Source organism: Triticum urartu, chromosome 6 (assembly GCF_003073215.2).
Source record: "Triticum urartu cultivar G1812 chromosome 6, Tu2.1, whole genome shotgun sequence".
NCBI classification, from domain to species: Eukaryota; Viridiplantae; Streptophyta; class Magnoliopsida; order Poales; family Poaceae; genus Triticum; species Triticum urartu.
In genome coordinates, this window is record NC_053027.1 from 513,747,957 (window position 1) to 513,774,477 (window position 26,521).

The 26,521-nt window shown below is 49.1% G+C and overlaps 2 protein-coding genes across 2 annotated transcripts; one reads left to right on the forward strand and one right to left on the reverse strand.

The window, feature by feature from the left end:
* The first annotated feature begins 1,342 nt into the window (after positions 1 to 1,342).
* On the forward strand, positions 1,343 to 3,708 carry LOC125514702 (SNW/SKI-interacting protein A). Its single transcript, XM_048680044.1, has 2 exons — positions 1,343 to 3,281; positions 3,362 to 3,708. The coding sequence occupies exons 1-2, from the start codon at positions 1,489 to 1,491 to the stop codon at positions 3,498 to 3,500; spliced, it is 1,932 nt and encodes a 643-aa protein (XP_048536001.1). The 5' UTR covers positions 1,343 to 1,488; the 3' UTR covers positions 3,501 to 3,708.
* Positions 3,709 to 21,123: 17,415 nt separating this feature from the next.
* On the reverse strand, positions 21,124 to 24,438 carry LOC125514703 (transport inhibitor response 1-like protein). Its single transcript, XM_048680046.1, has 3 exons — positions 23,658 to 24,438; positions 22,677 to 23,187; positions 21,124 to 22,579 (listed from the first exon to the last, which is right to left on the reverse strand). Exons 1-3 carry the CDS (start codon positions 24,335 to 24,337, stop codon positions 21,827 to 21,829), a joined length of 1,944 nt encoding a protein of 647 aa, XP_048536003.1. The 5' UTR covers positions 24,338 to 24,438; the 3' UTR covers positions 21,124 to 21,826.
* Between the last annotated feature and the right edge of the window lie 2,083 nt (positions 24,439 to 26,521).

The window sequence follows — 26,521 nt, forward strand, 5'->3', positions numbered from 1 at the left end:
ACACGGTTGGTGCAGCAAAAACAACGGATTGGCAACGGCGCCGGTGACCTCTCAGCACCGGAGCCGGCGGAGATGCTGCTTCATAGCTCCAAAAGAGTCGTCGGCGTCCCGCTGCATCGTAGCGCCGAGACTCACCGAGGGGTTGCACCATGGTAGCACCGACGGCTGCAAAAAAAGCTTCAACGCAGCAGTGACGACACCCCGACGAAGCTCCAATGCAGCTCCATGGAAGCACCGTCGACGCCGGCGAAGCTGCATTGCAACCCCGGCGACTCTCCATTGCAGCTCTGATGGAGCTCCATTGCAGCCGTGACAAAGCTCAAACAACCCCGGCGACGCTCCATTGCAGCCGCGGCGAAGCGCCACTGCAGCAGCAAAGAAGCTCCGACGACCCCCGGCGACCCTCCATTACATCCCGGCGGCGCTCCATTGTAGCTCTAGTGGAGTTCCATTGCATCCACGATGAAGCTCGAACGACCCCAACGCTGCTCCATTGCAGCCACGGCTGACGGCGGAGCTACGACGACCCTTCATTGCAGCCACGGGCGCACTCATTGCATCGCCGGTGATGACAGCGGATGCTGCGACGCAGCATGCGGCAGCCATGGCGGAAGCTGCGACGACGGCAAAATCTGCGGTGGAGTGCGGGGATGCTGCGATGCAACTCCGTTGAAGCTCCATTGCAGCCCCGACAGCGTGAGGATGAATCAGCCATGGGCCAACGACCGTCACCTCCTCCGCTGCGGTGAAACTGCTTAGAACAAGAGAAGGGAAAGGAAAAGAATCGGTGGAGGATATGTTTAGTGGAAGAAGATAAGGTGTAGGCGATTGGAGTGGTGGGTGGGCCCCACAACGCCACGTGTAGCACGGGAAGAGCAGCTTACGGGAGAGAGTTATCATCCGACTTAATTTAAACGTTTTCCTTAGGATATGGCTAGCCGTTAGGTGAGTTTAGTGGGCCTAATCATGCGGTGGTAATTAGTCTGTGTATATTCTGTTGGGTGTGTTTAAAGAAGATTTTGTTTGTTCTTTTGTAAGTAGTGTAGATTGATACCTTTTTTTAGATATAAGATTTGGTTATTTTTTTAGTCTACTTTTTTTTGAGAAACAAGCCTCTTTTGAGTCTAGATAAGATTGATTTTTTTTTAGAACTTCTAGATAAGATTGATATGTTGTCTTGAAACCTAATAACATCCAACAAAGAAGAGATGGGCCAGCCCACCCAGTCCTGAAGCCTGATATCCGAATTGCACTTGGGAGGCCTTCTCCGAGTCACAGGAAGAGTCGGTCCGCGTAACAAGGGCCAGCCCACCCAGCTGCCGACTTACTTAACCCAGGCTCCTGGCAACCTCCCTATCCCTTTTCCCCAAAATAATACGGTACCACAAGTCGAACCAAACCCTAGCTTCTCCTCATCGATCCCCGATCCCCATCCGGCGACTCGCCGGAACCCTAGCCCAGATCCGCGGCAACTCCGCCGCACCAGCCATGGGGACCCTCAGGGAGATCCTGCCGTCGCCCAAGACGTCGTCGTCCACCTTCTACGACCACAGCAGCGACCCGTGGTTCAAGGAGCGGTACGGCGGGGAGCCCGCGGAGGCGGCGGCGGGGAAGCTTGCGGGCCCCGCCAAGCCCGTGCCTCCCTACGGCAAGCGCACCGGCTTCGTGCCCCGGCGGCCGGAGGACTTCGGCGATGGCGGCGCCTTCCCCGAGATCCTCCTCGCGCAGTACCCGCTCGGCATGGGCCGCCGCGACGACAAGGGCGGGTCCAAGATCCTCGCGCTCACCGTCGACGCGCAGGGCAGCGTCGCCTTCGACGCCGTCGTCAAGCAGGGCGAGAACGCCAAGAAGATCGTCTACTCCAAGCACAGCGACATCGTGCCCAAGATCGCCACGGCCGACTCGGAAGCCGTCGAGGACGAGGAGTACGACAAGGAGGTCGAGGAGACCAAAGAGCGGACCGTAGCTGCCCTGCAGAAGATTGTCAACGTCCGCCTCTCTGCTGCCCAGCCCAAGAACGTTCCGACGCATGATTCGGAATCAAAGTTCATCAAGTATAAGCCGTCGCAGCAGTCGGCAGCGTTCAATTCAGGTGCCAAGGAGAGGATTATTAGGATGTCGGAGATGGCTTCGGATCCTCTTGACCCACCAAAGTTCAAGCATAAGCGGGTGCCCCGTGCGTCTGGGTCGCCGCCTGTGCCGGTGATGCACTCGCCACCACGGCCCGTCACAGTGAAGGACCAGCAGGATTGGAAGATCCCACCTTGCATTTCAAATTGGAAGAATCCAAAGGGTTACACAATCCCACTCGACAAGAGGTTGGCAGCTGATGGGAGGGGGCTGCAGGAGGTTCAGATTAATGATAACTTTGCAAAGCTTTCAGAAGCATTGTATGTTGCAGAGCAGAAGGCGAGGGAAGCAGTGCAGATGCGCTCCAAGGTGCAGAGGGAGCTAATGCTAAAGGAGAAGGAGAGGAAGGAGCAAGAGCTGAGGGCACTTGCACAGAAGGCCCGCATGGAAAGGTCTGGTGCTCCACCTCCATCTACAGGTATGCCTGTCGGAGGTGGGAGGGAGAGAGAGCGGGAGAGGGTTGTTGATGATGGGGATGCAGATATGGATTTGGAGCAGCCACGTGAGCAGCGCAGGGAAACTAGAGAAGAGAGGGAGGCGAGGATTGAGCGTGACAGGATCCGTGAGGAGCGGAGGCGTGAGAGGGAGAGGGAGAGGAGGCTGGAGGCAAAGGAGGCTGCTGGAACGCATAAAAAGAGTAAGCTCACTAGAGACAGGGACCGTGACGTTGGTGAGAAGGTGGCCCTGGGTATGGCACACACTGGTGCGAAGACCGGGGAAGTCATGTATGACCAGAGGCTCTTTAACCAGGACAAGGGAATGGACTCTGGTTTTGGTGCTGATGATCAGTACAACCTGTATTCGAAGGGCCTCTTCACAGCACAGTCCAGTATGTCCTCACTTTACAGGCCCAAGAAGGATGGTGATTCTGAAGTGTATGGTGGTGATGCCGACGAACAGTTGGAGAAGGTTATGAAGACAGAGAGGTTCAAGCCTGACAAGGCATTTACCGGTGCTCCAGAGAGGGCTGGCAAGAGAGATAGACCCGTGGAGTTTGATAAGCAAGAGGAGGCTGATCCATTTGGTCTTGATCAGTTCTTGACTGAGGTGAAGAAGGGAAAGAAAGCTGTGGACAAGATTGGTGGCGGAGGAACTATGAAGGCAAGTGGTGGATCTTCAAGGGATGATTACGAGGGTGGGGGGTCTGGGAGGTCTCGCATTAACTTCGAAAGAGGAGGGCGTTGAGGTATTTGCAGTGCACATTTATCTTCTGCAATTTTCATGTCCTCAGTGCATTTTCAAATATCATCCCGAAGGATTTCTTTGGAGAATATGATCCTTCTTACACAAGGAAGAACGCAAATATCATCCTGAAGGATTTCTTTGGAGAATATGATCTTTCTTGCAGAAGGAAGAACCTGATGCTTTAGTTGCTGTGATATGGCTGCTTGTTCTATTTCAACCGGAGTGTTAAACGGTGTACTTATTAGATCCTACGATGCTTGTATGCTGTGTATCTTTGTGACGGGATCCATGAACTTTGTCGTTGCACATGTTACATAGGCTCATCCATGCCCTGTTAATTTCAAAGCTGTATCGAAGTCGTAATATATCTGGCTGAACTGGGCATATGTGTCATCTCTTGTTTATCATGCTTACTGGTTGGATGAGTTTGTGGTCGTTTTCCAAAATAAGCAGGGAGATGTTTGAAGAAGAATGCCCTTCTACCTTGCTTGTGCTTGTTTTATTCATTTGTACAGGTGGCTTAAAACTTGCTCTGAAATTCTGTTTGTTAGATCATCGGCGGTTTGTTGTCAAACCTTCTCTGGTGGAGGAGTTGATGCCGAAATCCTCAACTGTTCTTGTTTGGCAGTGTCGACAGGTTGGCCTGAAGGATTGTGTGTGATCACAAGTTCATGGAACTCTGTACTGACCGGTTTCAGTTCTTTTAGCTGGGTTTGTTGATTTGATTTGTTTTTGATCTTGCAAAAGCCATGCAGACCATGTGTTAGCAAGAGTCCTCGGCCAAAAACTGATTGCTGTGTTTTGGATCTTTAGAGGGATGGGCCCTTTAAAAGTTAAGGGTCAGGCAGACCAACATCAAAATTCAAAACAAATTACTCCCTCCGTCCCATAATATAAGAGTGGTTTTTACCCTAGCTTTTACATTATGGGATAGAGGGAGTAGATGATTTGTCTCTATAAGAGTACAAAAGAATTAGGGTTCGTTCGAGGAGTACAATTTTGGGTGGGAAGTAGAGAATACAGTTTCAATAGGAAAATAAAAATATTCCTGTGAAAACCACTTCAGGTCGAAAACATGTGAAACTCATCATTCTCTTTTTTTTAAAAAAAAGAAAGAGTTTTTCCCCGGCTACATTTTTATTTAATGAAGCCATATCACCAACATAGTTCTCGAGCCATACCAGAAGTGAATCAGGTAACCAAACGGATGTCTGATGAAAAGCGCTTACAAGTTCAGGGTTAAGCGCTGCGTCTACTGACTACTGGTAGCCCGGCGTAGGTGAAGGTCACTTCCAAGCAATCCTGAGAAGTTGCCCCCTGCGCCCGTCCAGCAGAAGGATACATCGCTGAAGGCGTCGCAGAGTACTTTCCATTGAAGAAGATAACCACTTTCTTTTTCGCAAGGATGCAGTTCTCCAAACCCGAAAACAAAAATCATCCTTACGTGTCCACAAACTCCACAAAGGAGGCCGCTGCGACCAAGTTTAAAACAGGTTTAGTTTTATGTAAACGACTTAAGGCACAAATATATCCAAAACAGGTTGGTATCGGCAAGTGGTGGGAAATTTAGTGTCATACTCCTACAGTAAGAACTAGGAGTAAGAAGAATAAGACCCTTTTATAAGGGCTACTCTATCACATGCCATTGAAAGCTTGAGAATAATAGTTGTACACGCGTGCCCCTTCACCGACCGTCTCGCCTCGTCACGAAACGTACGCTACGTGCGTCGCCGATTGCCGGAATGAGCTGAGCTGAGCCTATATAAAGAGGCGCCGGCTAGTGGAGTGAACCCTAAATCAGTTCACTCACTTCCTCTCGCACAATCCTAGCCATCATCTATTGTTCATCTCTTTGTGCTGCTTGCATCGACTCCATGGCTGATGACGAAGCCGCCAAGAAGAAAACCTCGACTGATGCCGAGGCTGCCGCTGCCGATGTCGTGTTGGCTTGGCAAACTGGAAAGGTATGACTCGTTCATTCCTTATTTGCTTGTTCATATGTTGGCCATGTATATGTTCTTTGTAGCGATTTTATATACTATACGTGTTCACATGCTTAGATATCGCATAAGATAAATACCTATTTGTCGTGCTTTATATTTACTCATGGATTAGATTAACTAGTGGAATGCCCGTGCGTTGCAACAGGCAAAAGCCAAATGTCCATGTGTTGCCACATAATAAAAAAAAACATAGAAACATTGATCAAATTATTCTTTTAATTCGAAAATATGTGTTAAGCAAGGTGGGCATCTGATTTCCATCATACATCGACAAATAAAGACTCTCTTTCACTTGTTTTCTTCTCGGTAGTCATTGTGTCTCCTTAACCAACCAAATCGTTCGCTAACTGGATATATGTCGTCAACGATTAAGTAGTATTAATATTACTCAACTTCACGCATCCATGGGTGCCACTATTATAAGGTACACAAAGCTTGACAATTCCTTAGACTTATAGTGCGCCTCTTAATTTCAGCAATAATAGCACAAGAAGATATATCCAATTTTGTGAGATTGTTCTTCATCAATAGCATGGATGTTTCATTCTCCATAGCAATAATCAGCTTGACAATGACACTGCAAATGGTTCAAGTCCGTGTCAAATATTAAGCCGAAGCTATTAACTGCGGCAATTTTTCAACCAACAACACATCACCCTTGGTAAGTATATAGTGCACCATGGCTTGTACCGCACCTGAATTCAGCTTGTACATACATATATTTTTAAAAAAACTGAGAAAAAGTCTACAAATGGGCACAAGATGAACCGATAATTTTCACAAAAATCAAGTACCTTTTGAATCTCAACTAATGTCAATTACCTTTTGAATCTCAACAGATGTGCACTAAGTGGATATCTCTATCTATGTAGAACCATCTATGTGATCAATCTTACTGAAACTACAAAAAGTATGCAAAAGACAACACGTTATATCAGTGAACACCGGAAGATTGCATTCTTAAGTAAATGAATTTTAAGAAATTCATAAGCTCCAAAACACGGCAGATTAGGATTAGACCAGAAATGCTTTGACATGTAGGACATCCCCTAATTCCCAAGGAGAGGTGACACAAAAATCTAAACTATGCCAAAAGTACATGGAAGGAAGCTTTTAGATAAACACTCTTATATTTTTTTTTACGGAAGGAGTAGTAAACAGGCACCCGAACGTTTCTGAGATGTGTGCAGACTATAGAATATACAGTGTGCACACATAAAAGCTAATAATTTGATGTTGCAGACTGCAGAATATACAATGTGCACACATAAAAACTAATAATTTGATGTGTATTGGAGTAGACATGCAATTTAAATTCTAATAATTGGTCTGAGCTCCTCTACACAATCTGAAGAGAGGTGACTCTGCAGATATACACTGGTGCATATAATCCGTTGGTAAGAACAGTAAAACGCATTCTTGCTCCCGATGCAATAAAATATAGCCACCAATTGCTCATGGATGCATGTTGTGCTTTGCCACGGGCCAACAAATGTGGACCATGTATGGGCCTACAGATGTGTGCTTGTGGTGCGAGATGGGTGAGACCACATACGAACCACACCTTTGTGTGTGTGTGTGTGTGTGTGTTGCATCATCCTGTTTCACACCATGAACTTATTCTAACTTCAAAATTTGTGGAATAAGGTATCTTGTGCTCCTCGTCTCAGATACCCGATTCACCTAAGTGACTTTATGCTCCGCACGGTCAGTTTCCAACAAATATAACAAATTATCAAGTCGTCGATTTATGGTGTAGGTTTAACTTTCATAAAATAATCATGCATAGCAATGCCTTCACTAAAGGTGGATTTTTGATAATTTAAGAATCTCAAAAATATGGAGATAGCATACTACTCCCTCTGTAAACTAATAGAAGACTTTTTAGATCACTACTTTAGTGATCTAAAAAGTCTTATATTAGTTTACAAAGGGAGTAGAATATAAGAGTAATGCATTATCTATTTTTTGCAAATGCATGTACTTCTATCACAAATAACTCTTTGTGTCGGGTTATATTCTGGATATCACAAATAACTCGATTGGAATCCATGATGGTCTCAATAAGTTGGATGGTCGGCAATTGCCTGAATCATTTCGGCCTTCTAAATCTCTCGCGGTCCACACAGGAGGAGCCTTGCCCAATAAGTTGCCTGAACCATTTCGGCCTTCTAAATCTCTCGATAAGTTGGATGGTCGACAATTGCCTGAACCATTTCGGCCTTCTAAATCTCTCGCGGTCCACACAGGAGGAGCCTTGCCCAATGCCTGAAGAAAACATGGAAAAGTGAACAACACAAGTGCATAAATTTTCTGTAATTACAGACCTAGAAATTGAAGTCCACTACTCTTTCAACCCAAGGGAAATTTCCAATAATTTAATTTCATAATATAGGTCCAAGCAAAGCTTTTTACCATCCTCAATATGTGTTTAACTCCTTGTTGAGAAAATATATACGGTTGGCATACCTTATATTATGAAAAACAATAATAGTTCAATATATTCCTTTCACCATGCTAAATGTTGGAAATATGCCCTAGAGGCAATAATAAATTGATTATTATTATATTTCCTTGTTCATGATAATCGTTTATTATCCATGCTATAATTGTATTGATAGGAAACTCAGATACATGTGTGGATACATAGACAACACCATGTCCCTAGTAAGCCTCTAGTTGACTAGCTCGTTGATCAATAGATGGTTACGGTTTCCTGACCATGGACATTGGATGTCGTTGATAACGGGATCACATCATTAGGAGAATGATGTGATGGACAAGACCCAATCCTAAGCATAGCACTAGATCGAGTAGTTCGTATGCTAAAGCTTTTCTAATGTCAAGTATCATTTCCTTAGACCATGAGATTGTGCAACTCCCGGATACCGTAGGAGTGCTTTGGGTGTACCAAACGTCACAACGTAACTGGGTGGCTATAAAGGTACATTACAGGTATCTATGAAAGTGTCTGTTGGGTTGGCACGAATCGAGACTGGGATTTGTCACTCCGTGTAAGCGGAGAGGTATCTCTGGGCCCACTCGGTAGGACATCATCATAATGTGCACAATGTGATCAAGGAGTTCATCACGGGATGATGTGTTACGGAACGAGTAAAGAGACTTGCCGATAACGAGATTGAACAAGGTATAGGGATACCGACGATCGAATCTCGGGCAAGTACAATACCGCTAGACAAAGGGAATTGAATACAGGATTGATTAAGTCCTTGACATCGTGGTTCATCCGATGAGATCATCGTGGAACATGTGGGAGCCAACATGGGTATCCAGATCCCGCTGTTGGTTATTGACCGGAGAACGTCTCGGTCATGTCTGCATGTCTCCCGAACCCGTAGGGTCTACACACTTAAGGTTCGATGACGCTAGGGTTATAAAGGAAGTTTGTATGTGGTAACCGAATATTTTTCGGAGTCCCGGATGAGATCCCAGACGTCACGAGGAGTTGCGGAATGGTCCGGAGGTAAATATTTATATATGGGAAGTCCTGTTTTGGTCACCGGAAGAGTTTCGGGGTTTATCGGTAATGTACCGGGACCACCGGGTAGGTCCCGGGGGTCCACCAACCCCGGAGGATTGCGTGGGCTAAGAGTGGTGAGGGACCAGCCCCTTAGTGGGCTGGTGCGCCTCCCACAAGGGCCCATGGCGCCTAAGAGGTGGAAAGGGGGCAAACCCTAAGGGATATGGGCCTTAAGGCCCATATTGGTGCGCCTCCCTCTCATCTTCCCCTCTTGGCCGCCATCCTTGATCCCCATCTAGGGCTGCCGCCCCCCTAGGGGGTGGGAACCCTAGAGGGGGCGCAGCCCCTCCCCTTCCCTATATATATGAGGCCTAGGGCTGCCCATAAAAGACGCGATTCGATCTCTCGTTGGTGCAGCCCTGCATCTCTCTCTCCCTTCTCTTATGTGGTGCTTGGCGAAGCCCTGCAGGATTGCCACACTCCTCCATCACCACCACGCCGTTGTGCTGCTGCTGGATGGAGTCTTCCTCAACCTCTCCCTCTCTCCTTGCTGGATCAAGGCGTGGGAGACGTCACCGGGCTGCACGTGTGTTGAACGCGGAGGTGCCGTGCGTTCGGCACTTGGTCATCGGTGATTTGAATCACGACGAGTACGACTCCATCAACCCCGTTCACTTGAACGCTTCCGCTTAGCGATCTACAAGGGTATGTAGATGCACTCTCCTTCCCCTCGTTGCTGGTCTCTCCATAGATAGATCTTGGTGACACGTAGGAAAATTTTGAATTTCTGCTACGTTCCCCAACACTAAATCCCTTCCTATTCTCAAGTTTTCACCGCCACATAGTCAATAAACATACATCTTACCAAGTGGTCCGATCCGCTTGGTAAGCTACCAACAAAAAAAATAAAAAATAAACACACATCTTGCGAACAGTTAATCATCAGGTAGAAACAAAAATAGAATTCCCCAAACATTCATAATCATGTCAACCCTCGAAAAAAAATATTGTTACTATCTTGCTATTACTAAGCTTGCGGTTGCACTTGAGAAAACCATGGCGGTAAGGGCTGAGGAAACAACACATGAACTGGACACATGAACCTCGCTCTAATATAGAAGGATCCGGCAATATCAGACAGTGTCATCCTAACTCTTGGTCACTAACACATATTAATCAACACCAAACCTCCCTCCAAGGTCCTCCCGTACTAACCAAACTACTTGGAAGTAACCAATCGAGTATGTCTACTGATCCATTATCCATCACATGGGACAAACCATAACAAACTCCAAATTAAGTCCCTCCATGTAGCTATTTTTATCTCATATATTAGCCATATAATTACATCATCAATGCATCAATCAAACTGCCATACATATTTCGTTTTCTGAAATTTCAAGCGCACCAATTATTGTGGTAAGACAAGCAAATGATAAGAGTGTCCATTTTTTGCGGTGAAAATATGCCATTTACCTTTATTTGTACTTGTTCAACTCATATCTTGTTATGACCCAAGGAATATCGCTCACCATTAGCAGCTCTCCCATAAGGAAACATTAGTCTGCAAGAGGTAAGAGAAGATAGCAGTTAAAACGAAGAGAACAAAGTACAAACCAAAACAATTCGACACCACAGGAGAATCTGAACAGCCTAATCGCGCGTAGTGGCTTGCTTGTGAATGCAACACCTATCTACCTGCGTGAGATAGGCTGCAGGAAATGCATTGATTGTTTTAGGCTTAATAATTTACAACAAAGCAATATAATAGGTCCATGGTTGGACAGAAACAAGCATCTACCTGAGTAGAAAATATTGCTACTAAAGCGAGTTAGTACTTATAGCACTAAAATATGAGGAAAACTACAACACCAAAGTCGGTTTTACTACAAACAGATCAGGGGAGATACATATATAAAAAACATGTATACATTTCTTTCTTAATCAAAACAAATTATACACTTATGTATATGGAAAGAGAAACCAGATTTGTCAATATGATGTTGGACTGTCACTACTTGCAAAACTGGGCTTTCTTCTCTCTAGTAATTTCTTCCTTAAAAGATGATAAATTAACTCATGTCTGCCAAAATACAAACATGTGGATCAATAGATAATTTCTTCCTGAAAAGATGTTAAACTCAGAACCTTTACTGGATGGTTGGTGCACGGGGAGCACGACAGAACCGGGGAGTGCGCTGGGAGCGGACGGTCGATCTGGCTCTTCATTGAGTCGTGCTACAGTCCTCTCATCCAAATAAGTACATGTTCTTGCAGGACAAGAGATTTAATTGATAGCTAACAAGTACCCGATGCTTGCAATTAGCCGGATTTACGGGTCTGATTTTATTAAAACTGGTGGGTGGGTCCAGCTCCTCATATTGATGGCCATCAAGATGCGCTTTGTGCTGGCATATGGTCTCCTCCAGCCTCTCCAACCTCTGTATCACGATGCATCATTGTTCAGTTCACAGTAAACAATTTTGTTTAGGTTAGAACATATGCAACCATGCAAAACATATGTTAGTGTGTGGCCATGCATGGCTAGAGTTACCGTACATACCTTTCATAATGTTCCTCTGTAGCTGAATGTTTGCCATGCTTCTTATATCCACCACCATGCCCATGTCCTCGTTCGGCCCAAGCAGGTCATTTTGCTAGGTTCAGAAGGAGTGAAAACAAGAGATGGCTTCAGTATTAGTCAAATAGGTTCAGAATTCACAAACTGCTTTCAGAAAAAATATACAGACCGACCAATGAAACTTGGCACACAGAAACTACAAAGAGAAGCTTCCTTGGCAAGTGCCCCGGAGCCCCTCATCTCTTCCCTGATGTGGAGGCTCGCCCGCCATCTTCCTTGAAAACTGGAGGTCCGGCCACATCCGACACTCCTCGGCATGGCATCCTTGTGCTGGTGCGTGGCTTGAACCCACAAATTGTTACTACTTACCAAGTTACCCCCAATGCTAAACCTAACGTTAGTGTATATTACTTCTAATCATTTTTATCACACCCTCATGCATCATTAAAACCAAAAGAACATCAGCTAAAAATAGAATCAGTGAACATGTACTTGTGAAAGAGAAAAAAAGCAAGATGAAACCAATATACAGTTTTTGAAGCCTTCCCAAGCCAACCAAGGTCATGCTGACGTTGATTGTTCCGTATGCATCGCCATGGAAGTCGCATAGCCATCCTGCATTGCTACCTAGCCCAATGCCTGGAACGCACACAGGCCATCGTCGTGATCCTCCCAGCAGCTGGCACGTGATCTCCACACCAACCATAACCTCCGTCGTCTCCACTCCACCACATCTTGCGCTTGGTCTCTCGCCAACCAAGTTAACTTCCTGACAGTCTCATCCCCTTCCAAGCGACTTGCAAGCATCCGCACTGGGGTGTCTGACCATCCTGTGTTTCATTGGATCGAGCCCCTGGCAACCACCAGTATCGTGACTTCAGGGAGAGATAGGAGACGATGGTGCGGCGCCGGATCGGGAAGAGATGGGAAACGGGGCGGCGGTGCCGGGAGAGCTCCATGAACGGGATATGAGCCCACCCTCGCCGCAGCCACCGTGGACTGCCCTCGGATACGTCAACCCCGTCGCCGGGGGTGGCCCCTCCCCGTCGCTGATGTCACCGGCCAACCGTCCGCCCCTGGCCCGGATTCCCGTCCTCGCACTCCTGAACATCGTCTCGATAACTGCACTGCTCCAGCATGGTCTCGAGCGTCCTCCGCCGTAGCTGCAGCTCCAGGGCCTCTGAGGCCGCCCTTCGCCTATTCGCCGACGACATGGAGGCCGCAGGCTCCATCGAGAACCCTAGGCGCACGCGATGGGTGGCGGCCGGCCGGCTTTGCTTCGCAGCTGGGGAGGAAGAGGGACATAGGTTCGAGGTTTCAGTCACGCTGGTTTTTCTTTCTTGTTTCTTTTGTGCGTGTAGAATCGTGGGGAATCCTCGGGGATTGTGCGATCGAGGTTTGGGAGTAGGAAGCGAAGATACCACCTACCAACTGAGTAGAGATCAGAAAAGGTAAGAATCAACGTGTTAGGAAAGTTAGGATTTGAATTGATTTCCATGAAAATGGGTTTTATTCTTTGTAACGTGATATCAATACATGCCCGTTTGTGACATGCCTACCAACTGAGTAGAGATTAGAAAAGGTAAGAATCAATGTGTTAGGAAATTAGGATTTGAATTGATTTCCATGAAAATGGGTTTTATTGTTTGTAACGTGATATCAATACCTACCCGTTTGTGACATGCATGGTTAGGAAAGTTTGCAAATGTTAAGAAAGTTTTTAATGGGAGAGTGAAAAAAATCACCGTGAGGATATAATAATGGAAGGTGAGACAAAAATAAACCAGACAAAAAAAACGACGAAAAAAAATCTACGAAGGTTAACCTACGAAAAAACCCGGACGAAAGTGGTGGGACGAAAATTGACCAGCGGAGACTATCAACTGCTCCATTAGGAGTAGAGATGTTACTACTTACCAAGTTACCCCCAATGCTAAACCTAATGTCAGTGTATATTACTTCTAATCATTTTTGTCACACCTTCATGCATCATTAAAACCAAAAGAACATCAGCTAAAAAATAGAATCAGTGAACATGTACTTGTGAAAGAGAAAAAATGCAAGATGAAACCGATATACAGTTTTTGAAGCCTTCCCAAGCCAACCAAGGCCATGCTGACGTTGATTGTTCCGTCTGCATCGCCATGGAAGTCGCATAGCCATCCTGCATTGCTACCCAGCCCAATGCCTGGAACGCACACAGGCCGTCGTCGTGATCCTCCCAGCAGCTGGCACGTGATCTCCACACCAACCATAACCTCCGTCGTCTCCACTCCACCACATCTTGTGCCTGGTCTCTCGCCAACCAAGTTAACTTCCTGACAGTCTCATCCCCTTCCAAGCGAGGGCCAGCACGCCCTTGCAAGCATCCGCACTGGAGTGTCCGACATCCTGCGTTTCATTGGATCGAGCCCCTGGCAACCACCAGTATCGTGACTTCAGGGAGAGATAGGAGACGATGGTGCGGCGCCGGATCGGGAAGAGATGGGAAACGGGCGGCGGTTGCCGGGAGAGCTCCATGAACGGGATATGAGCCCACCCTCGCCGCAGCCACGTGGACTGCCCTCGGATACGCCAACCCCGGCGCCGGGGGGCCCCTCCCCGTCGCTGAATGTCGCCGCCCAGCCGTCCGCCCCTAGCCCGGATTCCCGTCCTCGCACTCCTGAACATCGTCTCGATAACCGCACTGCTCCAGCATGGTCTCGAGCGTCCTCCGCGCGTAGCTGCAGCTCCAGGGCTCTGAGGCCGCCCTTCGCCTATTCGCCGACGACATGGAGGCCGCAGGCTCCATCGAGAACCCTAGGCGCACGCGATGGTTGGCGGTCGGCCGGCCTTCGCTTCGCAGCTGGGGAGGAAGAGGGACATAGGTTCGTAGGTTTCAGTCACGCTGGTTTTTCTTGCTTGTTTCTTTTGTGCGTGCAAGAATCGTGGGGAATCCTCGGGGATTGTGCGATCGAGGTTTGGGAGTAGGAAGCGAAGATACCACCTACCAACTGAGTAGAGATCAGAAAAGGTAAGAATCAACGTGTTAGGAAAGTTAGGATTTGAATTGATTTCCATGAAAATGGGTTTTATTCTTTGTAACGTGATATCAATACCTGTCCGTTTGTGACATGCCTACCAACTGAGTAGAGATTAGAAAAGGTAAGAATCAATGTGTTAGGAAATTAGGATTTGAATTGATTTCCATGAAAATGGGTTTTATTGTTTGTAACGTGATATCAATACCTGCCCGTTTGTGACATGCATGGTTAGGAAAGTTTGCAAATGTTAAAAAAGTTTTTAATGGGAGAGTGAAAAAATCACCGTGAGGATATAATAATGGAAGGTGAGACAAAAATAAACCAGACGAAAAAAAATCTACGAAGGTTAACCTACGAAAAAAATCCAGACAAAAATAGTGGGACGAAAATTGACTGGCGGAGACTACCAACTGCTTTATTAGGAGTAGAGATTGGAAAGGTGCTAATATTTTCAACACATGCTTGGCATCCCTCTTTGTATTTCTGTGGGACACTCCCCAGTTTTCCTGTGATCCGAACGTGACATTTCACGCATGGCCACTCAAAAAGACGGAAAATAGAATTGGATTCAAAAAGACGGAAATAGAATTGGATCCGATCAAAAAGTCTCGTGACCCTACTGCGCCGGGAGCAGGAGGCCGACGACGCGTCTCATCGGCGACCACCCTTCGTTCATTCTTGAGAGTACAGTCAACGCCTCGTTTTTTTGAGAGAATTCCTTATTTGAACCTTTCATAAAGTTTGATTCTTATTTGGCTTAAAATAAAATTTTCTACCCTATTTGTCACTTAAAGTAATTTATGTTTCTTATATGGCACTTCCGTCTATTTTAGACACTAACGGTGTTAAGTCTGAGGTGAAAAGACCATATTGTCCCTGGTGCATTATATAACTATCGTGAATGTAATAATAAAAAGAAAAAAATCCACTCATGTTTTATGGATGTTCAACGGATGTTGTGCATGTATATGCATAGCTAGTTTTTTTTTGCGGGTAAACTTGCATAGCTAGTTAGGCATCTTCAGCCGCGTCCCCAGGAAGGTCTCCCCAAGCGGATTTTTCACGCCGGCGCCAAAAAAACGGCCCAGTCGCGTCCTCAGGAGCCCGATTTTCGCCGGCCTGGGCCGAAAACAGCGCCGGCGGACCCAGGCCGAACCCGGCACGCTGGGGGGCACCGGGGCGAACTGTTTTGGCGCGAAACAGCCGCGGGCCCGCCGCGTCAGCGACACGGCGCCTCGTCTTCCCCCAACGGCCTCGGTTCCCGCGTGGAATCAATGCCAAGGCTGCCGCCGGTCAGCCTTACCATTGATTCCTCACGGGCGGCGCGTCACGGGACGGCGCGCCGACGCCTCCCCTCCCTCGCACGCGTACACACGGGTGCGGCGCGGCTATATAGCCGGTGGCCTGCACTCGCCTGTGCCCACACCAGCCCCGCCCCCCGCCGCCGCCCAGCTCCTCCCTCTCCCTACCTCTCTCGAGCGCCGCCGCCCAGCCCCTCCCTCTATCTTTCTACCTCTCCCGAGCCCGTCGCCATGGCGGAACGCTTCCCCGGAGACGAGGTGGCGGCCAACGGCTTCGGCCGCCGTTCGCTCCGCGAACAGGAGTCCTGGCTCCTGTTCCAGGCGAACATCCCGGTGCCGCCGGACATGCGCGCCGGGCCGACGGGGTGGAGGCTCAGCGCCAGGGGAGTGCCCATTCCCCATTGTCCGACGCCGTGGCAAAGCCGAAGTACTTCGCCGAAGAAGTCGAGGGCATGCGCGCCTCCCTCACCGACGCCCAACTCTCCCTCCCCCAGTACGCCGCTGACAACCACGCGGCTTGGGCGGCGTATTTCGAGCGCCGCCAGCAGCAGCGCTTGGCGTCCATCAACGGCGCGCCGGTGGTTGGTGGCCGGCAGAACAGCGAGGGGCGCCACCTGTGGTGGGGCGTTCCCGGCCGCACACTCGAGGGCGTGTTGACGTACCTCGAGGGCGGCAACGACCCGCCGTTGGCGTACCCGGCGAGGGCGGCCGCCCCGGTGCAGCACCGACGCGCCGGGCCATGGGCGCCAAGGAGGTTCGGGTCCTCCTCCTCTTCTTCCTCCTCCCGATTTTCATCGCACTCCTCCGGCACTGCTCGGCTCAAGGCCGAGCCCGCGGCGGAGACGCTGCTCGGCCGGCGCACTCGCAGCGCCGGCATCGTCATCAACGAGGGCGGCCGGCGTGCCTACTCGTCGGCTCCTCCTGCGCGTTTCGTCAAGCCAAAGACGGAGCCGGGGCTCGCGCCGGTGAAGATGGAGCCGGGGCTCCCGCCGGTGAAGAAGGAGCCGGCCGCGTCGGTGACGACGAAGCTCGACGACGACGACGCGGCCCTGGAATGGGCGCGCAGGGACTCCATAGCGATGGAGAAGGAGCGCCTGGAGAAGGCGAAGGAGCGCCAGTGTGCCGCCCTGCTTCGCTTCGCGGAGCGTCGACGCGGCCGCGACGAAGGCGGAGTCGTCGTCATCTGCGACAGCGACGACGATGACGACGACGATGCGCCGCCACCAGTCCGCCATGGCGCCGCCGGGCAGGGGTCCAGCAGGGGGCGCCCGCGTCAAGGAGGAGAAGGCCGACGACGACGATGGCGGCGACTTCAGCCAGTTTTTCCTTTAGATTAGTTTATTATGTATATGTGCCATGTAATGAAAATCCGCGAACTTCGCTGAAATGTGCCGAAATTTATCGTGTTTGGCCGAAATTTATCGTGCTTGGCCGAATTTTACCGTGTTTAAGCCGAACTTCGCCGAACTTCTTTTATTTTAAAACGTGCCTGGGGACGGCCCTGGGGCCGGCGGCTGGGGACCAACTCGCCCCAGGCCCAATATTTGCACCGGCTTACCCCCAAACGGCGATTTTAGGCGTCCCCTGGGAGGCCAGCGGCTGGAGATGCCCTTAGTCGGCAATACCGATCAATCAGCGGCTGGTAGTTTATAGTATACGCACATACATAGCATAACTAGCCTAGCCTCAAGATCGATCCAGCAGGCTGCTAGCTTCGGTAGCTAGCTTGCTACGTGTGTGCGTGTTGTCTCCTAGAAGAATCGATCAAGCACGGCTTGTGTATTTACACATTTCGCCGGAATCTCAACAGACCACTAAGGCCACGTGACATGCACGCGCACATCCACACGCACCATGGTGACCATGAGCATACACACGTCATCGCGGCCTCAACGTTGCTGGCCATCCACTATGCAGCCGCACTCGCACGTGATTAACTAATCAAAATATTGAAGCATACATATACAATATGCACAGTATTAGTTGAACATCCCTAAAACATGGATGAGCTGATTGCTTTTTTACTACATCCGGAATGGTTACACAATACATTAGGGGCAAAACGGTCTTTTCACCTCACACTTAACACCGCTAGTGTCTAAAATGGACGGAAGTGTCATATAAGGAACACAAATTACTTTAGGTGTCAAATAGAGAAAAAAATTTATTTTGGGCCAAGTAAGAAACCAAACTTTAAAAAAGGGTCAAATAAGGAATTCTCTCTTTTCTTTTCTTCCCCGCCCAACACAAGACCAGATTCCGACCCCATTGTCCTCCCCGGTAGTGACCAAAGAGGACCTCGCCCTCGCAGGACCGATGCCACCGCCGGCCTTCTCACCGAGCTGCTCAAGCACCCGTTCCTCTCACAGAGAGATACCACGAGATCATTCAGGCTCCGGGATAAGGCCTCCCCGGGCGCATTTCCACGTGCGAAAGAAACGTCGCGGGTGGCTTTTCTTCCTTACCGTATATGTAAAGGCGAAAGGAGCGTCTCGTGCTTGTAGCGCCGGCGATCCTCCCCTCTCCCCTCCCTTGTCAGTTGTCCATTCGAGCATATATCGTGGCACTGTTGGGTGAAAGGCGAAAGAGCGGAGGGGTGGTGGACGGATCGCAACGCGGCCCAAAAGGTTGCCACGCGCCGGCCGCCGTCGGCACCGCCCCCGCCCCGGAGCACGTCGCGTCGCCCGAGATCACGTTCCGATCTTTCGTCCCGGCGCACGTCGATCGCCCACCGGCATCGCTCGCTCTCCGCAGCGCGCGGCCATGACATGCCATGGCATCCGGCGTCGATCGGCAACGACGCGCGCCGGCCGGCCTCGTTGGTTCTCTGCTGCGCCGGACGACGACCACGCACGCGTGTCGCTCGCCGTGTCCTGGCTCGATCGTGCCCGGAGCCGCGCACGGGTACTGTTTATATATTATTATCACGCAGAGATCGATAGTTTTGCCCGCCCCCACGTGGTCGACTCACCTGCTCTCCACTCGTATCGCCGGGAGATCTGATCTGGGCCGCTTTGGCAGGCAGGTATGTAGGTAGGCACATGCATGACACGAGCCTAGCTCAGCCTCGATCGGCCGAGCTTTCTGAATGACTTCGCGCCAACGCCGGCCGATAGCTCGTCCCGTCTTCGCAAACCAGCACATGTTTCAGAACATCAGCTGCGGTGGTGACGGTGATCACGACAGGTTCGCCGCCACGATAAAAGAGCGGACGGAGAGGGAGGGGTTTGCGTGGGACGACGACTGACCGTCGACGGCGATCGATTCGGCGGCCCTCGGTAGACTTTGGCCATGAAAATCTACTCCTAGCTCATGTGCTGCACGGCGTAGGCGGCATATGTGTCGCCGTCTCGTGGCGTCGCGCGGGCCTTTGCTATCGATCATGGGGCGGTAAGCTGCTCTGTCTCGTCCCAATAATTGATTTCCTCTGGGCGGGCGGATGGTGGCTGGCAAGGAAGACAGCGACTCGCGCCTGGAGGTTTCACGTTCTTTGCCCGCGCACCACATGACCTCGTTGGTAGAGACTTGTCCAAAAGATTTGTGCTCTTGATTTTCGGATGGCTACTTGCGAGATTTTTTCCTTTCCCTGCCATACTACAAAGTGAAAAGCGGGTTGGATATGCGACGTGCCGTAGCAGAACATTGGAGAAGTTGATGTGACCTTCCCGACGACGTATTCTCGCAAAAATAATCTTTCGACGACGTAGCATTTCTTCCTTTTGGAATCAATATAGTAGAAATATCATGGAAGAACAGGGATTTTGGTTTAGGTGTGTTTATGTCTCAGCCGACTGAGACTTAACCATGCCTCGGTCAAGTGATATAGTATTTAGGAAGGAAAAGGAAAAAATGAAAAGAAATTTATTGTACGAATCTTCATGGAAGATCAAAGGAATATAGCACGACTGAGACATAACGAAGTCTAAGTCGACCGAGACTTAGCAAAACTGTTTTGGTTTTCATCCACAGCTTTAGCCAAGGGATTACTTTGTCCCAAAAAGTGACTCAACTTTGAGGAAGATCTAGGAGCAAATATTATGGCAACAACATTTGTTCGTTTGGTAAGTAAATCTACATGGATTTTTGGAAGGAAAAAAAACGAGCATGGCGACTCTGTTTTTCTACTTCCCGACTGATCTCCTGGCTTCAAGTTGAGGAAATTCTAGAAAATTAATGGATAAGGATCTCATTTGATTTCACATTCGACAAGAAAAGGTGCCTTGTGTTTACATAGTGCTGGGGTTACATCCAAGGACCAAGGCTGACTAGTAGCATGCCGAGCATAGATTTAACAGTTGACACTACCAAGCAAACCTAAAAAGGCTTAGGAGCACAATGATCATGGCTCCACTGTTTTCCTACTCCCCAGTTGATTTTCCAGCTTTCAGTCGAGCAAAAGGCAGGGAGAAACAATTAGTGGATAAGGGCCTCGTGTCGCATCGACAAGAAAAGGTGGCTTGTGTTTGCGTAGTGTTAAGGCTGACTTATAAGATGCTGAGGATAGATTAATGGTTGACACTGCCAAACTACCAAGTAAACCTAAAAGGGTTTTGAAACAGAATCATTGCGGCTCCTACTCCGCGACCGATTGATTGGCTCGGAGTTGAGGGGGGAAAAGCAGAGAACTCTGGATAAGAGTCCACTGCACATGGACAAGAACTGTGGCTTGTGTTTATCTAGACTTGGGTTACATCAGGTCTGACTTCATAAGATGCTTATAAGGATATGTGATGAATATTTAGTACTGCCAGTAAAGTGAGGGAGTAGTGACTGTTGAATTAGCACCAACTGGGCAATGCTTCAACAAAAGCTGAAGAAACTTTTTTGGACACAAATATCTGGTTTTGATTCAAGTTGTGGGTATTTTTGGAACCAGGATAAGAGTTGGATTAGTCATAACAAGCTAGAATCCAGTGACAGCCAGCCCCCTCAGGGAAGGCAGAGATCTACAAATCATCAGCACACACCTTTGTCTAGCCAATTACTCTCTCCGTCCTAAAATAAGTGTCTCAACTTTAGTACAACTTTGGGACACTTATTTTGCGACGTAGGGAGTATTTTAGAACATAAGAGTACATGTTAATGTGTCAGGGAGTAAAACCATTACCTTTTTCCTCTTGCCTTGTGGAAGGTGCAGGCTCTGCCCATTGGGAGCTTTGAGCTTTTGAACCCTCCAGGGATCTACAGAGGAGAAGGGTGGAAAGGCAGATCACCATCTGACAGTGGATGTCATGCAGATCTACATGAAACAAGGACCAAGGACCACTCTTGAGATCAAATCATTAGTAGGTCATGTCCTTATCATGTGCCAATACACAGGCAGAGGGCATTTATTGCTGTGGTGGTAGCAACAGAGCAGTCATAATCAAAGTACTAGCATGATCATGGCAAATGAACAGGCAACAAAGCAAGGAGAACGTGGTAACAAATTGATGCTGACTGAATTTCATCATCCAATATCTTCTTGATTAATAACAGCAGAAGGTTGTGACCAGGAAAAGTGATAGTGGTCTACATTGATCTACAAAAATAAGTTGAGGAAACTATAAAAAATGGGAAGAGAAAATTTATCGTAGCTGGGATAATCTAAAATACAAGGCAAAAAAGTTGATGGAACATTGCAACATAGATAATGCCGTTCCTTCGTCTGAGCAGATAGACTGAACAGTACATGGCAAAACATCAATGGCTGGAGACTTGAGGGCAAAAGGAACCATGTAAAATCTCTGCTGCCGAATTGGAGTCGACCTGCAGCCAATCTCTGTGCAATCACTAATCGGTTCCGACAACTCAACTACGGTACAACAAAGGCATCAGTCTGGTGCTGGCCAGGAAAATAACTCAGATTCCATTGGGAATACAGTGACTCACAAGATGAGATGCCTCACCAAGGTACATACATCAAAGAAACCTCGTACAGGTTCAAGTCTCGACACAATCAGCCCAGAGAAGAATAATTGATGGTTTGCTTAATTAAATGATGCATTCAATTCCCCACAATTCAAAATCATCCGCGGGGAGCTTCCTCTCTGGCTCTGGAATACTTGAACAGGAATACAACAGCAATGATCGGGAATAGTAGAACAAACATGACCGTACAACAAACTTCTTCAATGGCAGTACTACAAGATGTTGACAAATGATGGAGCATCTTCCCTTGGTCCTGCCAACGATCGATACAGGTACAGCTTATCAACGGTATCCATTTCCCCTTCATTTTCCTTCATTACTTCAACCACCAGATTAGGCATTTGCTGAGCTACATCCCCACAACCCTTCACAGTTAGCCTGCATGAGTTCATCCAAAAGAACCTCATGTTGTAAAAATAGTTCAGGCCAGAGAGCAATCCTTTGTCGCCAAAAGGGCTATCTCTGACCTCGAGCTTCTGCAACCTAGTGCACCCCTCAAACACATGCTGAAGAGACATGTCACTATTCCCAGCAAAGGCAACAGACAGAGTCTTTATGAGTTTTCCGTGTCTCCCAATGTATGCAAACGCCTTATCAGTGAGCAGGCCAGAGACTGAGAGTCTGGTGAGCTTCTTGCAGTTCATCACAATCGCCCCAAAACCCTCATCCATGGGCGCCCCGGTAATCCGATCAGGGCGGTGGCGGCCCATAATACAGAGGCGGAACACCAAAAGGTCAGGGCAGTTCTCGGACATAGCAATTACTGCTGCATTTGTCATGCGCTGGCAAAAGTAGAGAATTGATTCGAGCTTTCGGCAGCCTTCTGAGATTGCCTGGAGACCAATATCTGAGACTGAGCCCTCAGAATCCTCAGTGGCATCCAGAGGAAAAACACGTAGCTCACGGAGATTTGAGCATGTTTCAGCCACAGCCCTAAGGCCTTCATCACCCACAGTATCAAGAACCTACAATAAGAAATTGGAACACCAACACCTGATGTCAAAGTACATAAACCAATATATCTATCAATGTGACGGCAAAAAAAATTCACAAAATAGTTACCCATAAAGTGCGAAGATTGACGCAGTGGCGAATAACTGGTATGAACTCTTCATCAGTTAGACCCGCAAAGCTAAAATTGAGGGAAGTGAGATTGGCACAAACTTGGTAGATTGCTGGGAGGTATGCTGCATTGGCATCCAAGAAACCTGACAAACAAACAAGTGATCTGGACGCTGCGAAAGAGGTAGCGAGCTCAGACACAGACAAAGCACCCCCAGGGCCTGGCTCAGATCGGAATGATCCAGTGCCAAGGTGAGTTAGATGGGGTGCCCTTGCCATGAGACGACGCAACTGCTCTATCGACACATGATCATTGACGCGCAGACGACGCAGAGCTGGTGAGCGTGCAACAAGTGCCTCCAGGGCCTCAAAGTTGAATGGGACACTAACACAATCAAATACAAGCGATTCCAGCGACGTGTTGCTCTCTGGAAACTTGGAGATCCAATCCACCACCTCGCTCTCCTCCTCATGGAAATAATCTTCAGTCAGATCCAGTACCCGAAGATGCCTAAAAAATAAATGCAACGATCCATAAGATGATACCACTCTTGAGTACTAGTATATCATAGTTTGAGACATTTGTTTGCTAGAACTATTTGCCATAACCATGACAAGAAAACGATCAAAAGTTGAGTGCTACTAACGGCAAAGATTCGAGTGTGGCACTACCAAGTGTCACGAACTGAGTAGAGCTCAAGAACAATAAAGATCTAGCTTTGAGAGAACGTGTAGGGATGAGAACCCGGCGCGGCAATAAAAGCTACTGTAGCCTAGATCAGATTCTGATCCAGGGCAAAGTCGGACCAATAAAACCGAAAAAAGCATAAAGGAGTAGGCGTGCACATTAAATAAAGCGGGGAATGGCATGATGCAGCTGAGAAATGAACAAATGCGCCAATGGCAGTACGATACCGTCCCAGCCCGTAAAGTTGATACGTTCGTTGATACCCAAAGACGAGAAAGGGAAGAGAACCGCACCGGCAGCCCTCGGCGATGACGGCGAGGCCGCGGGTGGTGAAGCCGTCGCAGCAGACGAGCGAGAGCTCCTTGAAGAGCGGGAAGGACTTGGGGATGAGCGCGAGCTCGTCGTCGGAGACGGTCATCCGCTTGAGGCAGATGCGCTCGAGGCGCGGGTAGGCGGGGCCGAGCGCGGCGACCCAGGGGGAGACGTAGGCGCCCCAGCCGTGGGGCACGAGGCTGAAGTCCGCGAAGCGGGGCTTCCCCTTGAGCACGACGGCCCGCACGCCCCCGAAGCGCTCGACGGCGCGGCGCGGCGAGACGGCGTAGCAGTTGCCGATGAAGAGCTCGCGGCGCGTCTGCGCCTCGGCGCGGTACCAGGAGCGGCAGACGAGCGAGGCCGCGTTGCGGTCGCGCGCCGCCGTGAGGAACTCGAGCACGCTCTCCAGCACGTTCTCCAGCACCTGGTCCGGCGGCGCCCACCTCCCGCCGTTGCCGCAGCCCCTCAGATCCGGCGCCCACCTGTCGCCGCCTCCCGCCCCGCCGCCGCCGTCGTCGTCGTCGTCGTCCGACATCCGCGACGGCGGCGAGCCGGAGGAGTCGTCGTCCGCCGCCGCGCCGCCCATGCCGGCGGGGGCTAGGGTTGCGGCGGGCTGGGGGATCGGAGCGGGGGAGGGGGAGGAGGAGGGAGGAGCGCTCATGTGGCGAGGCGCTGGAGGTGAAAAGGATTAAATAATGATTAGATCTGAGGAGCGAGCGAGGTGGACTGAGGGAAGCAATGCCCGTCCTTTTTATTCCTCTCGCTCTCGCCCTCCCTCCCTCGCCCTCCCTCCCTCGCCGGTGAAAGTTTGGATTTTTGGAGACGGACGGACGGATGGATGGGGAGCGGTGATGCGATCGGGCGTACTACACCGGACAGCAGTGCCCGGAGACGACCGGGAAAGCACGGAAGAGGACGGGGATGTACGTACGAATTTACGTTGCGCCACAGAGAGATTGAAGAGACATGGCCTGCTCCGGGTGCGGCCAATTATATGATGCATCAGGGTGTTTGTTCTTGAAATACAAGTATAGTTCCACAAGTTTAGTCTTTTCCAGTAACTTTCCTGATGCGGTAGGTTGTTGGAACAGGTGTTAACCAGTCAGTTTCAAGTAGAAAAATATGCTATAAGAGCAACTCCAATTATGCGACCCATTTCGTCCGCCGTCATCCGTTTGGATCGGCACGGACAGCAGGGCCGTTGAGGGGACTGTGCGAGCTGTGCGCTCGCACAGGGCCCCCAAATCCCTGGGGCCCCAATTAGGGTCCATATATGTATGTCCGAAGTCTAAAAAAATCAGTTTTAGCCGAACGTTTCCTCTGTGTGTCGCCTGAAACTCGTTTGAGCCTTCGTGGGCCTGATCCGCTCAAGGCCACGAGCCATACGAGCTGCCCCCTCGTCGCGTGGATCGATCCTAGTCATCGTAGACGAAACGGCAACCCCAGCGTAGCAAGTGCACGTACCCCGTAACTTCCGTTTCTTATTCCCTAATCGCTTCGCTTTCCATCTCATCTTCGCTTCGACTGAATCGGTGGCGATCGTTTTGCAGCCAGGCGACGGGCGAAACAGGCGGAAGCAGAACTGCACGGGAACTTGCGAGCGCGAGACGCCACTACGCCGGCGGCCGGCCGACACTGCCGTGCCGCCTAACAGGAACAGAAGACGAAGACCATCCGGTGCCCGGTGCCCTGCGCTGTACGATCCTCCCCTTTTCTTAGTCTTGATACAAACTGCATAAGTTGTATTAGGATTGTACTGATATGTTTTGAAACGATTTTTTGTCTAGTTGTTGAAGTTCAGAAGTTGTCACATATTCAAGAATTTCAGTAGTTGCTCGTCCTGTCGTCCAAGTCGAAAATCAAGGTTCTTTCTGATTCTAACTAACTATCTATACAAGCCTATATTTCATGTGAGCTTGTCAGTTCAAATGCATTGATATTATTTTTGTTTGGTGGTTCATAAACAGAAACAGTCATGGATTCTAGTTCTAGAAAAAAGTATGATTCTTGTTCCTTAAATCGTAAGAAGAAATAGAAATTAGAGGTGAAGATATAATTAAAGATTACATTTCAATAAACACAAGACGGATGCCATTTTTCAATAGAGCATGAGGTCAGTTTATTGGTTTTGATATTTTGCATTGATATTCGAGAATTTTCTAAACATTATACGAAATAATATAAATTTAATTATACAGTTAAGTGATTATGCTTGAGTTATGATATTTTTTTTAAATCTCAGGGCCCCATTTTGCTCTTCGCACCGGGGCCCCGAATTTCTGGAGACGGCCCTGGCGGACAGAAAAGTCGGCCCAACGCGCCGACCCAAACGGACGCGCGTCCGCTTTCGTTCGACTGCCGACCCATTTTCGACTCATTTTTAACCGGATTTGCGTCGGCGTGGACACAAAACGGACGCTCGCGCGCTCGCCCCGTTTTCTCACTGGGCCCGCTGGTCGGTGGCACATTGGTCTCTTCATATCAAGAGGTAATAGCACCCCAAGTCCATAAACTTGCACCAAATGTGATGTTTTAGTCCAAAACTTGCAAAATGTGACTCAGGACTCCACAAACTTAACACCCTATGTGATGATTTGGTCCACAGCCACTCACAGCGTGACATGTGGCAGTCCAGAGGGTGGACCGGTCAGCTTTGGCAATTTTGCACAAAGGCCCTTGCCGTCTACTCAATTCAACCTGCACTGCACCCCGTCGCTGGTCCCGTTCCTCATGTTCCCCCACCCCACCACCTATCGTTGTTGTCCCCCTTTCTCCTTTCTGTTCCCCATTCTCCATCCTCTCGATCTCCCTCTCGCTCTCTCTCTCCCTCTACCTCTGTCGCCGG